This window comes from Alosa sapidissima, chromosome 10 (assembly GCF_018492685.1).
Source record: "Alosa sapidissima isolate fAloSap1 chromosome 10, fAloSap1.pri, whole genome shotgun sequence".
Classification (NCBI taxonomy): Eukaryota; Metazoa; Chordata; class Actinopteri; order Clupeiformes; family Clupeidae; genus Alosa; species Alosa sapidissima.
Window position 1 is genome coordinate 19,530,078 of NC_055966.1, and position 16,680 is coordinate 19,546,757.

Genomic DNA, 16,680 nt, shown 5'->3' on the forward strand with positions numbered 1-16,680 from the left:
CCAGATCACTCAACCTCATTCAACTAACATTAGTCAGTTTTTACTGCAGCTGACTCTGGCAGATCACGTGGACAGTTGCGATCGGTTATTTAATAAATAAATGTGAATTACGAATAATAATAAAAAGCTTCTACCTAATGTGACTATTTTTTTATATATTATTTTTTTATATAAACTAGAAAATATGTGTTTTCCCGCTGTATTCTCCATAAAGAGTAAAGTAAATTGTGTACTTATTTCTGGAATTGACATCACTTCCTGGACTTGTATGAGGCTGGTCTGTATGGGTCTGAGGTCTCTCAATGACTTAACCCCTACCGTTTTGGTTTTGGGAGTTTTTGTTGATTGGTTGATTGACCATGGAGGCTCTTTTAATGAGAGAAGCTTTCTGCTGAAAGAGGAGATGGGGGGCTATGGGAGCATCAACAGCTGTGGTATTAATGTGCTAGAGTACTCCACTGAGAGAGCATGTGCTCCTGGACGGCTCCTCAAGGACCAACTGAGTCAAACTGCATTTATGGTAAACAACATCAAGTCAAATAGCAAATAAACAAACAAACACACAAACCACACATGATACGTTTGCAATTGTTTTAAATGTACAAAGTTGCACAGGTCTTTTACCAGTATTGGAAAATACTCAACAAGGAAAGACAGGTCAAATCAACGATAAGAATTAATAACAATAATTCATAGTAGCAGTAATTATAAGAAAACGTTTGTTTCTCCTCTCTTTTTACGGAAACACCTGAGGGAATCAAATGAAAAAAAAAAAAACAATGTATATATTAAAAGAATAAGAATGACATCATTATGCAAAAAATCAAGACAATTCCCCCACCCCCAAAAGATGGAAAGAAAAGCAAAACACATTGATTAATACCAGGTATCACTCACATTCATTGGCTTTCTGTACAGCACATTCTCCCATATCTCTGTGTGTTAAATGACGGACAAAGAAAGATCCCTTGGTCCTCATGTCCAGACTCAGTTTTTTGACGAGACTTTTGACAAGAATTTCTCTCAGAGACAAAGAATGGTGCAAGGTATTGGCAAAAATGTGTTGGCAAAAGTATGTGTATACTCTATGTATTTGTGCATATGTTGTGTGTATGCAGAGGGATATGTGTGTAAGTGTGTGTGTTCATACAACTGTTACTGACGGTGTCACACACAACAAATGGCCTGACAATGTGGCAATCCTGAGACTCAGTGCTCAGTGTGTAACACAGATATGAGCTCGTCATAACACAACACCATTAGCAGAAACAAACTAACAAACAAACAAACACAAAATAAACTCTGCACATGAAGGAAATGGTCAACCATTTCCGGAACTCTTCCTTGCCTGCCGTATCATTCTTTTCATCTGAAAAGCCAGCATAAACGATACCTTGAAAACTCATTTTACACATTACATTACTCTGAATCTATACATTTCTGAGGGAAAGATAAATCAATTCTACTTCACCTTTTAAAAAAATTGGTCCACTTATTTTCGAAAACAGAGACAGGGTTGAAAAGAAGCCATTTTTTTTCATTGCTGAGTTGAGATTCACACAGACCCAGTAGATTCATGAACAGCACAACAAAGCTAACGCTAGTCTGGGAAATGTTCATCTGACACAAAGTCAATCAGCGTGTTTACTGTCTGTACATGTTTGACAGAGAAACGTTGGTATACTGTTGGCTGTAATCTGTGTGAATCACTCCCGGTGACACAAACAATTGAAGTTTTCCATTCAGTGGAGAACAAATAATTCTTTGGTCAGAGAGTTATAAGTAAGCATGGCATGAAGATCAGAAAAGCTTGCGTTATGAGAAGAATGAAAAGAAAATAATCTGAAAAGTAAAAGTGAAGACTAGAAAAATCAAATGAAAAGCGCAGTGGTTCTCTCTCTCTCTCTTTCTCTCCATCATTTTCTCACACTATAACTCAATGTCACAACAATCCTCATACAAATCTGTGGATTATTCCATTCTTCTTTTTTTTTTATTTATTTTTTTTTTCCTCACGGAGGAAAGAAGGAAAGAAAAAAGGTGCTCTTCTCATGAAAGTCCTGTCTGTCTGATTGTCCGCAGAAAAAAAGAAATTTGCACCGGCGCCCCCTGTTGGCCTCTACAGAGACGTCCGGGCCCGAGGTTCTACAATCACGGCGTTAAATGACCAGACCCTTCGCTGGGAAGGAGCAGAGTGTCCGTCACAAGGCCCCTGAGGCCTCAGCCCTGTGTGTTGGTCAGCTAATGTGTGTATTGGTGGACATGTCCTTACTCATGGACGTTTGTACTGAATGTTTTGTGTATTTGTGTGTGTGTGTGTGTGTGTGTGTGTGTGTGTGTGTGTGTGTGTGTGTGTGTGTGTGTGTGTGTGTGTGTTTGAGGGTGTGTGTGTGTGTGTGTGTGTGTGTGTGTGTGTGTGTGTGTGTGTGTGTGTGTGTGTTTGAGTGTATGTGTGTGTGTGTTTGAGTGTGTTTGAGTGAGTGTGAGTGTGTGTGTGTGTGTGTGTGTGTGTGTGTGTGTGTGTTTGGCGTTGTCGAATGTATAATGTCTGTATCCAGGTGTCGTTCGGAGCAGCTGTCGGCTGGCTACTCGGTTGTGGATTTGCCTGCGTTTTGGGTCCCAGTCTCCGACTGCAGACAATTCTTACGGACAACGGGGAGGGGATGAGCCTCCGTGTTGAACACCCAGTCCTCCAGTGACAGCAGGTCGTCATCCGAGAACAACATGTACAGATACCTGAGGGAAACAGAAAAGGACAGAGCGATTATGCCACAAGATTCAGATTCCACTTGTATAACCTGCAGTGAATGAACTGGTGTCCAATCCAAAGTCTACAGCTCTAATTCAGTTAGAACAACAAAAATAACAGCATCATCCCTCTTAGCTTCCAAGGCTAGAAGAACATATGCACTGTAATAACAATATTGCACCTCTGTGAGGGGAAACAAAGACAATGTTTTTTACCTCATTTAGGGATTGACATGAAACAAAAGTTGTTTGGAGCAAGAAAAATGTCTGTGTCTGCAGTTAGCTGAAACTTGGAGCCGTTACATATATAATTATCCATTTTCAAATTTTAAATGGCCTGACCCTGAATACAGGCACGTTGCCTGAGAACTTTTATGCCCTGGGGACTTAATGCATAAAGCACTCTCATTCTCTTCCCAATGCGTAGCTAAGGAACTCAACCCCTCATGGTGTGTGTGTGTGTATGCAGGGCCTGTGAGTAAGACCTACTCACTTCAGGGTCTCTGCGAGGAAGAAGCTCTGCTGCATGTTGTCATGGCTGGCCACGGAGGAGTAGACATCTCTGATGCCAGAGAAGCCGCTCTCAGTGCGACAGTGTTTCTCCAGCGCCTACATGGGGACAGATCAACTGCATTAGCTCAAACAATTTATTTTAGCCTCTTCATACGTATATATGTAATAAATCCAAACTAAACCTACCCAAACCAAATACAGTCTAAACAAAACATTTTTTTTTTTTTTATCACATACATGTATGTAACATATCTTACTCTTATGCTAAAATGTCACTACAAAACAATGATTATGCCTTCATGAAAATTACATATGTCAAACGTTTTTGCTTTGGCATTTTAACAACAGCTACTGGGGCTGATTTTGTCATTTGCTTAAATACACACTGTAGCCACATTAATCTCTGTGTTTTGATTAGCGTCTACTGATGCATAGTAATCTTCTGAAAAGGACAGCAAGCCTATTAGCCCAGACAAATGGCAACTATCTGCAGAGCCATTAAGAATGGCCTTGATTTAAAAAAAAAATATATATAAAAAAAACGTGAGATGAAATCATGTTGTTTATTTCATATACTGCTCTTGGTAATTATGTGACACACTAAATAGTTCAGCAGAGCAAACTGCAACCCGGAAAGCTAATTTAATAGGAGTCCAAGCCACCCATTTAATTTTGCAAAAGGTAATATCTTCTGAAAGCATGAGAGAGAACCTCTGATTGGGAATATCGCCAGCCAGCCAAGTCCTCGGATAAGTTTAATCAAAATAAATTTGAATCAATTCAGCACCTAACTAATGCAATTTCTAAATAAGCTTAAGGTTCTCCGTGCAAAAAAATCCAAACTCCCTCATATTCTCACTGAGACCAATGCTATTATAGGACCCAAGTAGGTAAAGAATGGGTCCGTCTAGGGATGTTATACTGACTTACTGCTTCAGCTAACACAGCTTGAGTCTTACCTTATGTGACAGTGAGCACTTGGTATGTGTAAATATGTGAACTATGGGTGCATTAAAATGCATATCATTTAGTATATGTTTTTAACTTGTACTTTTATATTATTTTAATAAATACAATTTCTTATATAGCATAACGCTTAATGCACAATTGACACTAGCCACGTTTACATGGACAGTTTTTTTTTTGTCATTCCGAACTATTCCGAATGAAAAATATGTGCCATCTGTTACAGGGGGGTTTGTTCTAGTCCGATCAGGTGCTCTCAAGTGCTGTACAATCTTTGATCAGAAAAGCCGTTGCTGCTTTGCTTTTGCTTGAGAAGCTACAGAGGGCAACATGATTGACCGTATACATGGCTATTCAATTGGAAAAAGAACGGAATACACCACCCCTTTCATTCAGATTAAAATTTGGCAGTTTTATTCCAATCATGGTCTGTATGTTTTATTCCGATTGATTTTGAATAAAAGTGTCCATGTAAACCCACCTAATGAAAGCTGACTTGACTTGAAATAGGAGAGGGAAAAATCTCATAAAGCATTGGGAATTTCTATGGGAATTTAACATAGGGGTATGAATACTTATGGGGTATGCAATCTGTATTTTAATGAAGAACATTTATTTATTAATAATACATTATTCATTCACAAAGAAAATTGGTGTCCTTAAAGGTTGGATTTTTCTCTCCTCTTTTTAGTCAACTTTAGCATGGGGCTGAAGACTTTTTATAGGCACTGTACGTTCCAGTTTGACTGGTTGTGTGATAGAGAACAAACTATGCTGCTCATTAATTGAAAGACATGGAATTCAAAATTCATACAAATGTGAGCTACAGCAGTCTAACTGTTTGCTAGTGGTGCCATTCCATCGAGACAAAAATTCAAATCGATTGCCTGAAGGTGAAAAGACACATTTCGGTGGGAACACCCCCTTAGTCATTCCGCTGACATTTTCAGTCTTGAGTGCTTCTGGTACAGCTACAGCTATGTAACATGGTCAGCATGTGCTTTGGCCCCAAATATCGGAGATGCTCTGACACTCTTCACTCACCTCCACAGCTTCCCAGCCCCACTGACGATACTTGGGATCATGGGTCAGGCGCCACATGTACATGTAGCTCTCGATGACCTCGGGCCGCAGGATGTAGTATCTGTCGCTCAGGCGCGTTGCCGTGGCTTCTGCCCCTGCATCGAACCGGAATGCCTCTGGTCCCAGCTTGGTAGCTGATGTTGGATGCACAAGTAAACAGCAGTTTTTGTCTTAGATCAGATGTAAACATCAACATCTAACTGTGATTAGTGTTCAAAGTATTAGACGGTATTAAAAGGTATGACTCCACTGAAGTCACCTAGTCTAACATCATGATATAATCACACCCACCACACATTTTATTTCTTTACAAGATAATTCCTCAAGATGATTCTCTTAACTCAATCACAGACCCTGATCAAATTGTAGCTGTATGTTTTTTTTTCTGAAAACTGGATTGGAATTCAAGGCATAGAATAAAGTGAATAGCCTAACAAAAAATAAATCTTGTCTGAAGCAAACTTAAGATTGCAAGGGTCCAAAAGATAATATTCAGGAATGTGGTTGCTATGGAACTAATAGCAAAGCGAAGTGACTCAATGTTTGCATCTTGATTCCACAGTGAAAGGAGTTCACAAAGGCATTTCTATGTGCAAATTACAATGGGAAAAGAATCAATATTGTTGGACATCATATCGCAGCAAGAGTGTTTGGCAAGGACATCCAAAAACGATGCTGAACTGCTTCACTTAATCCAACTCCCCAGAAGTTTTAAAATCCAATGTAATGCAAGGACAATAATAAATAGTTTTGCTGTTGCGTAAGGTTCTGATTCTCAGTATAGTTATAGTTATCTCCATAGCTCATTTAACAGACTTGCATCTGTTGTCTCCTCATGGCCATTTCATTCAGAAGGGCCAGGGTATGGAGACAGAAAGGGAGGATGGAAACAAAATGGACCTCTTAATGAAGCTCTTGCCAACGACACAACACAAAACAGAGCAAAACAAAATGCCCCTGTAGACTAATAAGCTTGACTCCACTGCAAGTAGTGATTTTCTAATGAGATGCTTGGTCCATTAGTCAATTACGCTTCAGATGAAGGTTATAATAACTTGGTGCACATCTGTGTGACTCAGATGTGAAGGTAGGTGATACGGACTACAAACTAGGAGACACTGGGGCCAGCTCTGATATGGCTACACACGGGCAAATGGTGTGGACCAGCACCAAATTGCTCTGCGAAAAAGGTACCACTGTGGGAAGAAATGAACTAGGACATTTCTCGACATCGGTACAGCATTTCGATTGAGTTATAACTTTGTACCAAAATAAATGGTGTGTTAGACCTTTGACCCGTCACAGCAATCTTGAGTGATTGCCTTGAAATCAGAGCAGATCAACTGAGGATGAGGACACACTCAGGCAGCAGACTGAAACTGGGTGTTATATAACAGTTTGCCTTTGTCAGACACTGCAGGAAAAGCCTATCCACCTCCCTTTAGCGTGTGGGGGCTGATGGGTAATGGAAACTATCTGCACTCCAGAAGCCTGATGTTTTGTTATGGCTAGAACCATGGTGATAGAAAGCTGTTTAATAAAACAGCGTAGCCCGCTAATGGCTAGGAGGTAAAAGACCATTCATCAAGAGGACTTCATCAATCTTCTTAGGGAAAGAAGATCTGAGCAACCACAAACCAAGCAGCATTCATCATGACTAAGAAAAACTCCACTCTGTAGTCTTCACAGGGTAATGACATCTGTGTTTACAATTAAGGGCTGGAGGTTTGAGAAATACTACATCTACTTCTTTTCGACAAGACCTATTTTGTTCTTGCATGTTAATGTTACAGTGATGAGAGTCAAGGATATCTAAAACACCTCAGCAGCCTTTCCAAAAGTAGCATTTGTTTTGTGCTGTATCCTCAGGTAAAACAAACCAAAACCAAATCTTATGTAATGTTCGGCATGTTGCAACACTAAATGGCTTCCACAAAAGATAACAAACCTGCACAGCATAGTGGCAACAAGCACACAAGTATGGAGGTTACACAAGGAATTTGTACTCTGACACTTTTTTTAATAACTCCAGGTTTTGATCCATTCTTCTTCACAACTCTCTCCTGAGCCCTGACAAAAGAGGACTGGGGACTGATTTTCACAAAGTTTTACTGCGTCTGAAGTAGTGGCAGGAAAGGAAAGGCAAGGAGACAATAAAGAATACTTGAGCAGAACCTGTACTCTCCGCAGAGCGACAAAAGTTTCTGCTGCTCCGCATTACGTTTTACACCCATTTCCCCACTAATGCTTCATTGCAGATGACAGAAGATGTTAAACAACTTGCGCCGTGACTAGTGTTACAGAGACAAGAGAGAGAGAGAAAAAAGAGAGTCTATCTCATTCAAAATGAAACGCTATGATTATGACATTGCCTGAAATCCATCTGAAGCCTTCAAATGGACTCAATACTGACAACCTGACAGTTTCACGATTTTCAGCCATGTCATCCCAATCCCAAATCCCACACCAAACCAGAACCCTCCTAAAAATGGAAAACAGCTACCAAACAGCTCTGTGTGGCATCAGATTAGATTGGTTTCCAGAAGGTTCCTCTCTTGGTAGGACAGGAGGAACATCTGTTTAGGCTTCAAGTTGTTTCCTCAGTGGACATTCTGGATTTTTTACATAGTAGACTGCATGTATTAACTGGTTCACTTGAAAACACAGGGCCCCCTTGATCTTATACCAGATCCTATAAACAAACCACAGAGTCGCCCCACCTCCCCTCTCACCTGAGCGGGCGTAAGATTCATGGCAGGTGTGGGTGATCTCAGCTGCCAGGTCCAAATAGTGTTGCCTCTTTTCCTGAGGTCCATCGTCCGCCCCGATGCCAACCATGCCCCCGGAGAAGCAGGCCAGGTGGCCCATCTTGTGGTCCAGGATTCCCCCTCTCCACTCGGCCAAGTAGGTCAGACCACCAGGGGATTTCTGCACCAGGTTGGTCTCTATAGCCTGTGGAGGAGATACCAAGGGAGGCCGGGCAGGTTAAGTGCTGTCAAAGATTGCTCTGTACCCAAGGGCTAGTCTGAGACTTGCGCTTACATGGTTATGTAAACGTGAATGGGAGAAACAGATGCCATGTCATGGTGTCTGTGTGTGTGTGTGTGTGTGTGTGTGTGTGTGTGTGTGTGTGTGTGTGTGTGTGTGTGTGTGTGTGTGTGTGTGTCACATTACTTATTCTGCACAGGCTGTTCAGACAAGGTACAAAGTGAGCTCTTGTGTTGGTTGAGAGATGCGGTGACGGGAAGCACGGTCTTATTGGATCTGGCAAGGCACACACGCAAAGTTTTGAACAAAACCCTGTCATCAGCAGTGCATGCTCAGATTTGCTCTTTGAGTCGCTAGTACTTGCTCAATTTCTCTCTCTCTCTCTCTTTCTCTCTCTGTGTTTGTGTGTGTGTGTGTGTCTACATTAATATCTCAAATGATTTATGCATTGTAAAGCACATGCTCTGCACTTTCTAGGGAGCTGAAGTCAAGGCTCATTGCAATCCCATTCGAAACTCAGAGTGTGAGAGTTATAAATCTGTGCAAAACAAAGGACAGGGAAAAAGAGAAGAGAGAGAGAGAGCGAGAGAGAGAGAGAGAGAGAGAGAGAGAGAGAGAGAGAGGGGTACACAGCCAAATCTATATATCTGTCTCGTCCCGTCGTTGTCTCCCGGGCTGTGCTGCTGCGAGTCTCCTGCCAGTGGTTCTGTTCAGTGCTGCGCCTCCTAAGCCTCTGAGTCTCAATCTTTCCTTTGAGGGCGGAAAATGAACTAGGCCATCTCACGAGATCAATCGTCCATGACTCATTGTTTTCACTCGTTCATCTCGTGTTCTTTTTCATTTTCTCTCATTCTCACTTTCACTCGCCCTGGCTTTCTCATTTGCCCTGCGCTCCCTATAGCCTTGTTTCCCATGTCATGATCAGTAAGGAAATATCCCTCACAACATACACACTCAAATCTGTTTTTCAGTCCACACCAACAAACTCAAAGACCTCGTTTGATGGTGCTGAATCCATTGCTTAAATGAATCCATCTGAGACTCTTCCATTAGCAGCTATCAGTCATCCACAGCAGAGCTAATCTATAGCTAACAATACTTTATCCCAGCATGACAAAAACAAGCCATTAGCTCTAATTAGCTTTAGATGATGTTCGCTATGGTTTGAAGTTAATGCAACTGTATGGCCCACAAGTAATTTCTCAGACAAATTAGGGCAATGAAAGGTTACCCATACACATATTTCAGCAGACATTTGGTGCAAGTGCTGAAAAACATCTGCTCAATTATTTCTGATTCGTTTGGAGGAAGCTAAGATTCTTGGAACAACAGATGTCTATTTCTGGCTGTTGCATGAATATCATAGTGGCATCTTTGGCAAAGCTCAGAGTCAACACTACGTCACACAGGCTGTTTTCTCCTTTATCCTGTGGGCTTTCTGCGGCCTCAATTACTTTCCCTCCCACACACACGACAGCAGTTATTGTTGCAAATTGACAATGGAGCCAGTAATCTGTTAGGGTGGCATGGCACGACGACTGATGGTTGTCACAAACAATCCCACCATCCTGCGCTACCATTTACACGTCGTTACGGTTGGCCTGCATGAGGCGCTGACGGAGCTTGGGATACAGGATGGCGAGAGAATGGACAGAGGCTATAAGCGTGACAGTGTGCAGGATACCTCCAGAGCGTTGTAGTACATCGTCTTAGCGTCCTCATCCGTCTTGTCTGACATGAGATATGATTTGATCAGATACTCATAGAAGCTATCTCCCAAGCCTCCGATGGAAACGTGATCTAGGACACAGAAGAAGAGGAAAGAGGGAGGGAGAAATACTTTGCATTGCGTTGTGGACTTTGACACATGCCATGTTTCCAAGAAGACACAATAATTCAGAGTACAGGCCAGTATGATCTTACAAGAAGAGACACACAAACACAAACACACATACTCACACTCACACACATTCATATTCTTTGCAGGGACAAGAAACCATCAAATGCGGTATATTAAAATAATGTATTAGCAGCCATAATCTACATAAAGCTTACTGTATACTGTGTTGCTTAATCTTGACATTTCTTGTTGGCATTAACACAAACAAAAGGCACTTGCAAACCAACACACAAACACATGCACAGTGTGGCAGAACACATACATACACACATACACACACACACGCATAACCACACACACTCATCCAACCTTGTCAACAAACAGAGTGAATGCTGTGCCCAGGTGCGTGTGTGAGATGTAACACCTCCACTAGAGTTATGAATGCCTGAGCTTGTTTTCTCCGGCTTGGTTTGTCCTCCTTTCCCTACACCTTTCCCTCTGTCTCCCTCTCTCTCTCTCTCTCTCTGCCTACATTACCTATTCATCCACAATAACAATTAACATGGCAAGCACTTGGATTACCCCTCCAAGCTCTGCACAGCCACCTTTTTCTGTGTTTCAGGTGAATCTGAGGGATTCAATTTCCCCAGTTAATGGGATTTGTTATCATTTTAATGGCCCCCCTGCCCCTGTCTGTGGCTGATACTGAGACCGAGTTAAATGAACGACGAGAACGATGAACAGTACGGATGCTGCAGACCCACAAGCTCTGGTTCACATGGAAACCAAGGGCTTTATTCATGCATTGATACTCCAATGCATATCCCACAGGCAGCGGCCAAAGGAAATGTCATGAAAATCAATTATACGATACAATACTAATTCTGGCCGATTCAAGAAAGGGCTATAGATTCTTTTGGAAGGTATAATGTGCTGTTTGTAATGATACCACATTATAGTGTGGAAATCATTGAATGTCTCGAGTACATATTAGGCCTAATGAGAAGGAAGAAATAAGACTTTCTGTGTGTGTGTGTGGTATAAACAATAGGTTTACCTGTTGGCATTAATCAAGTGTGAAAGGACAATTTAGGGCTATTTTCTCCTATTGTGTTCTACCTTCCCCCTTGGTTTATCTTCGAGTGGTCCCTACTTATCTGCTCAACACAAACAAGATGCGACTGCTCCCTAGTACCTATTTGCATTCTTCAGCAAAGTTCCTGTGTCTACAGTTCTACAGTAAGCAGGAAAACAAAAAGATAGCGTGTCTAATTATTCTTATTTGCTTGCTAAATCCTAACATTGTTCATTGGATGAACAGAATTTATACTCACGTTGGACCCAGTTTCCACTGACAGGGCTGAGGAAGTTGGGGTAAAGGCCGTGTGGCTTCTCAATTTTGTTCAGAACTTTCCGGATATTCATCACCTATAGCACAAAGTCTCATCAGCATAACTTTTACATGACAAGTCCCAACTGAGAATGAAGTGCAATAACACAGAAACTCTAAAAGGAACATTAAATATAACACTAAAACAAAGGATGATTCAATATTATTGAAATCCCTGCTGAAAAAAGGTAGGCTGGTTTTCTTCCAGCTCTTGTTGGTCTTTGCTGTTATAGCTGGTTGGGCCACTAGGTAGACATGCTGGCATGACCATCTGAGGAAGCTGGTCATGCTGGTGTGACCAGCCTGTCATGTGGGATACAGCTAGTGTAAGATGGTTATGCTGGTGACCAGCCTGCCATGCTTGACATTGTTGATGTAAGATGGTCATGCTGGTTTGCTCGAATGACCAACATAAGCTGGCATGTCCAGTTAAACCACCAATGTAAGACCAGCAAAAGCAGCTAAAATTACCAGCTTGAGGTGGTACGACAAGCAAAACCAGCTGAATTACCATAGATGGGTAAACCAGCAGAAGGTATGTTTTCGGAAGAGTTTTGCTGGTCTAGCTGGTCATCATAGGGTGGTCAAACAAGCTGGTCAACCAGCAAACCACCTTAAGCTGGTCAGGCTGTTTTTTTCAGCAGGGATAGCAGACTGTCACTAAACATAGTGCCAAGGCAATGATCATATATATGCATATAATATAGAGGTGCTTTTCTACAATACAGAAGTGCATACAGTGTTTCAATACTGAACATAACAAAATAGTGAAAAACAGTACAGAATCATAGTGATTTGAATGAAAATAGAATATGCTGATTTCAAAGCTAAAGCAGTCGTTGCTGTGTGTGGCTCAGACCTTCTCTGTGTAGATGGGATTGTGGGAGAGCTCGGTGAGGTGCACGAACTCCAGGTGGAGGGACCCGAACTCGGCCAGGATGCTGCTGCCTGCCGAAGCCCAGCCCCAGCTCCAACTGGTGCCACTGCAACAGGAAGCACACCATACAGCGTAAACACCTTCCCACAGACACACAGGAACCATCACCTTCTCAGACACACAGGAACCATCACCTTCTCAGACACACAAGAACCATCACCTTCTCAGACACACAAGAACCATCACATTTTCTAACATATACACAAGAGTGACATGCTACTGGAAACAGACCCCACAGTGTGGAGATTTCTATTTAGTCACAAGACATACACACGAGGTACCATGCCATACACACAGCATACAATGCACACATGAAATTAACAGAAGAGAAACCCACACCATACAATGCACACATGAAATAAACAGAAGAGGAACCCACACCATACAATGCACACATGAAATAAACAGAAGAGGAACCCACACCATACAATGCACACATGAAATAAACATAAGAGAAACCCACACCATACAATGCACACATGAAATAAACAGATAAGAAAGATGCAGTTTATAGTAAAGTGAAGTAAAGTGACTGGTATTTAGCAGGCCCTTTTATCCAAAGCGCTCCACTCAACATGATCACCTTCCTTTAGAAACACTGGAACCACACAGCAAACTGCATAGTACGAGCATCCCTTCCCCAGCACAGCAGGAACCACTCAATGTAGCCTGGCCAGGAAACCTCCCTCAGACACACTAGATGTAGCACACAGCAGGAACAATACCACAGCACAACTGCTCAGCGCATCATGCGTCAAGAACCCCCCTAGACACACACCACAGTGACACAGTAGTTCCCAGGACCTGAACCACAGAGCGTGAACGGTTCCTCCAACACACCACAGGAACCACACAGGCTACTGGTCTCACACACACACACACACACACACACACACACACACACACACACACACACACCTAGTAGCTCAAACTTCTACTGGGAAAAAAACTCTTCTATCTCTCTCTTTTCTATCTATCCTATTTCACACACAGGGCCCACCAAACTATCTTCACTGAACACCATCACAGCATGTGAATGTAATAATTAAGAAATGAGTATGACCAAAAGGACTTGTTATCTATCTACTGTGATAAGCAACAAACCTACAGCAGCCTCACAGAAAGGTAAGCTCATTTCCGATAACTCAGTTCAACAACATTAAAATGCCACCACATGCAGAAGAAATTAAACCATGATAATTACCAACAGGGAACAAGTCAAGTGGTTGTTAATTGCAGCTATGGAGCAGTACATGGATGGCCTCTAGAGCACATTTTTCCTCATACAGGAAGTTTCCATCAATCAATCAATTACTGTACTTCCTCTGCTACTAATAATTACTTGTGTGTAGCTCACCTGTAAGAGCTATGGGCACTAAGAGTCACTAGACAAGGGTCATGGATTCAATGTTCACATCCAATGTGAGCACACATAGGAGACTAATAAAATCTTATATCTGTGCAACACTATCATTAGCTTTAGATGAAAGCCTGAACTAAATGAGGTGATGCAATGAAACACCACTGAGTAGTCCTACATCTGTCCTCTCTCTTTCTTTCCAACAGAGATACTTTCGCTCTGAAGAGAATGCAAGACGAATTCCAGTGAGTAAGGAGAATGCGCCGTTCGAGCGCGGCCGATACAGAGTGGGCTTGATGTTGTCTCTTCATGTCCGTTTATCCCTGACTCCCTGGTGCTTGTCCGCGGGTACAGTCTGTGAGAGCGTGGTCAATTTTGCTTCCTTTAAAAGGGCCGGCTCCAGAAACAACAGCAGCGCTCTCTCTCATGTCTCAGAATGAACAATCAATAGCAGTGAAATTCTCCAGGGGCCAGCGCTGGAAAATAACCTCCCGTGCACTTCTTAGATAAACACGGCCATGGCAGATCACTCGCAGGAATGCATCACAGCACAGACAAAGCACTGGCGAACTTACAAAGCATTTTACAGACATTACAGTGCTTTTGTTGTGAAAATAAAACCCTTTTACCTGGTCATTACATGTGACTCATGTTTTAGAGACAAACTTTCTCATTTCTTGGGTTAAATAAGTTCTACGATTAATCTCACACAGGCTATATGAAGTTGTTAAGTGATCACTTCAATCCTCTTGATGTGTTGACATATTACAATATATATCCGTGTTTCAATCCATATTATCCAAGCCCCTACTGAATCCAAACAACTGGAAACAAACTAATAGGAACAGGCTGATGGAGGTCAGTACATTACAGTTGCTTACTACAGCACATACAGGGAACATATACAGTACATACAGTTCTGCATGTGAGAGTGGAAAAGTATGGACGTATATATGAAACACCACGTCCAAGGAAGGAAGTACGACGCAAAATCCAAGAGTAGGGATGTATACTGCTCATACTATCTCTCAGAGAAGAGACGCATACAGACGAATACTAAACACCAGAGCAGAGAAGATACCCAATGCACCCAATTCCAGGCGGTCTTCCAGTGAGGCCAGGGAGAGGAGGCTGCAGGAAGAGGGGGAGGAGGCTGCAGAGAGAGCAGCCTGAGGAGGCAGCTGATCAGTGCTGAGGCTGGAGGACAGCCCGAGTCTGTGATCCTAAGGCAGCTAATGGGAATTCAGATTGGATAATTAGCTTCAGCAAGTGATGCTGGGGTGGCATCCAGAGTACAGGGTGAATCAATCAGGAATGGAGGGATGCGGGAGAGGAGATGGAGAGAGAGAGAGAAATAAGGGGGGTGAAATTGTTCTAGCATTCTACTTCCATTCATCCTCCTATCAACTGATGTTTCTCTGCATTCTTTCTCACATCACACACACACACACACACACACACACACACACACATGTAGACACACTCTAACAGATCAAAACTCTAGCATCAAATCAAAAGAGAGAGGTAGAAAAAGCATTAAAGATGAAAAATGTATTTCCCATGCTCCCGCATGTTTAGCTGTGTTAGTTTTAGAGGACATCCTGATGCTGCATTCCCACATCCCATGATAAAACTCCCTTCTGCTGTGCAGACAGAACACTGAGGAGCATAGAACACTGAAGAGGATGCAGGCGGGCACACACACACACAATCTTGGGAGATATGAGCAGGGAATTAGATTGAAAACATTTTACTATGAAGCATATTGTACATAAAATATTCAGGGTGCTGGTGGAGCTTTGACTTTACAAGATAGTGTATTTATATCTCACAAGGTTGTACTGAATGTATTCTGTGTGTCTTACTCTGTAGGCGTGTGTGTAAGTGTGTTTGTGTGTGTGTGTGTGTGTCTCTGTGTGTGTGTGTGTGTGTGTGTGTGTGTGTGTGTGTGTGTGTGTGTGTGTGTGTGTGTGTGTGTTTGTGCGTGTGCGTGTGTGTGTGTGTGTGTGTGTGTGTGTGTATGTGTGTATGTATGTGTGTGTGTGTATGTACTGTATGTCTATGTTTGTGTGTGTACTTGTGTGAGCTCATGAATACAGTATTTATCATGTCTGTGCAACTAAATTATTGTTTGAGACAAAGGGAGTGCTGTACCAGTCACCTTACGTAAAAATGTTCCAGAGCGGTTGCATGTGGATGTGTGTGAGCATGTGTAATGTGAATGTGTGTGTGTGCGTGTGTGTGTGTGTGTGTGTGTGTGTATTTATCCCTGTACTGAATAAGTATGATAAGCAGATCTGTTCAAGCATCCGTGGCTCAGTAAAGTGCAGCGCTGTTCCCTACCCATCTGCACGGTGAGGCTCCGGTTACTGATCTAACTGGAATTAGTGGCAGAATCAGTTAATTAAATTTAGCAGCTGTCTTCCTGAGTCCACTGGATAATTGGAAGCAGGTGGGAGGCAGAGGTGCCAACGATATGCCCTCTCTCAAAAATAGATATGAGGGGGAAAAGATAAGAAGAGAAGCATGGAGAGAGAGAGACGGAGAAAGAGAGAGAATGAAAGAACGAGAGGAGAGGGAAGTAGGGGGTGGATGAGAAGACAGAGGGAAGACGGAGAGACAGTTGCTGAGAAGTCTGGAAATCTGAGGTGTAGCCATTTCAATCCCGGCGTCCTTGAGCGAGACACCACACATCAGATTTCTACCCGCCATTGTGTTCAGCTGCAATCACTGCACGTCGGGCAGAGAGTGAACCTGAGACGGTACCGGTGTATGGACCCTTTCAAGAGAGTTCCATTTTCAGCATCATAGTTGGCCCCACAAGACTTCCTTTTTAACATTCCATATGTTATCTT

The 16,680-nt window shown here is 42.4% G+C and overlaps 1 protein-coding gene across 2 annotated transcripts in view; it reads right to left on the reverse strand.

Annotated features, from left to right (window-relative positions):
- Positions 1-577: 577 nt before the first annotated feature.
- LOC121720726 (mannosyl-oligosaccharide 1,2-alpha-mannosidase IA) overlaps positions 578-16,680 on the reverse strand; it is a 197,347-nt gene continuing 181,244 nt past the window's right edge. The window contains exons 6-12 of one of the 2 annotated variants that reach the window (XM_042107115.1): positions 12,388-12,511; positions 11,473-11,566; positions 9,983-10,098; positions 8,043-8,262; positions 5,272-5,444; positions 3,242-3,357; positions 578-2,736 (exon numbers count right to left, since the gene is read on the reverse strand). In XM_042107115.1, the coding sequence (XP_041963049.1) occupies positions 2,586-2,736; positions 3,242-3,357; positions 5,272-5,444; positions 8,043-8,262; positions 9,983-10,098; positions 11,473-11,566; positions 12,388-12,511 (994 nt within the window). In that variant the 3' untranslated portion in view covers positions 578-2,585. Of the gene's footprint in view, positions 2,737-3,241; positions 3,358-5,271; positions 5,445-8,042; positions 8,263-9,982; positions 10,099-11,472; positions 11,567-12,387; positions 12,515-16,680 lie in introns of both variants that reach the window. The other variant, XM_042107114.1, reaches the window with a different exon arrangement.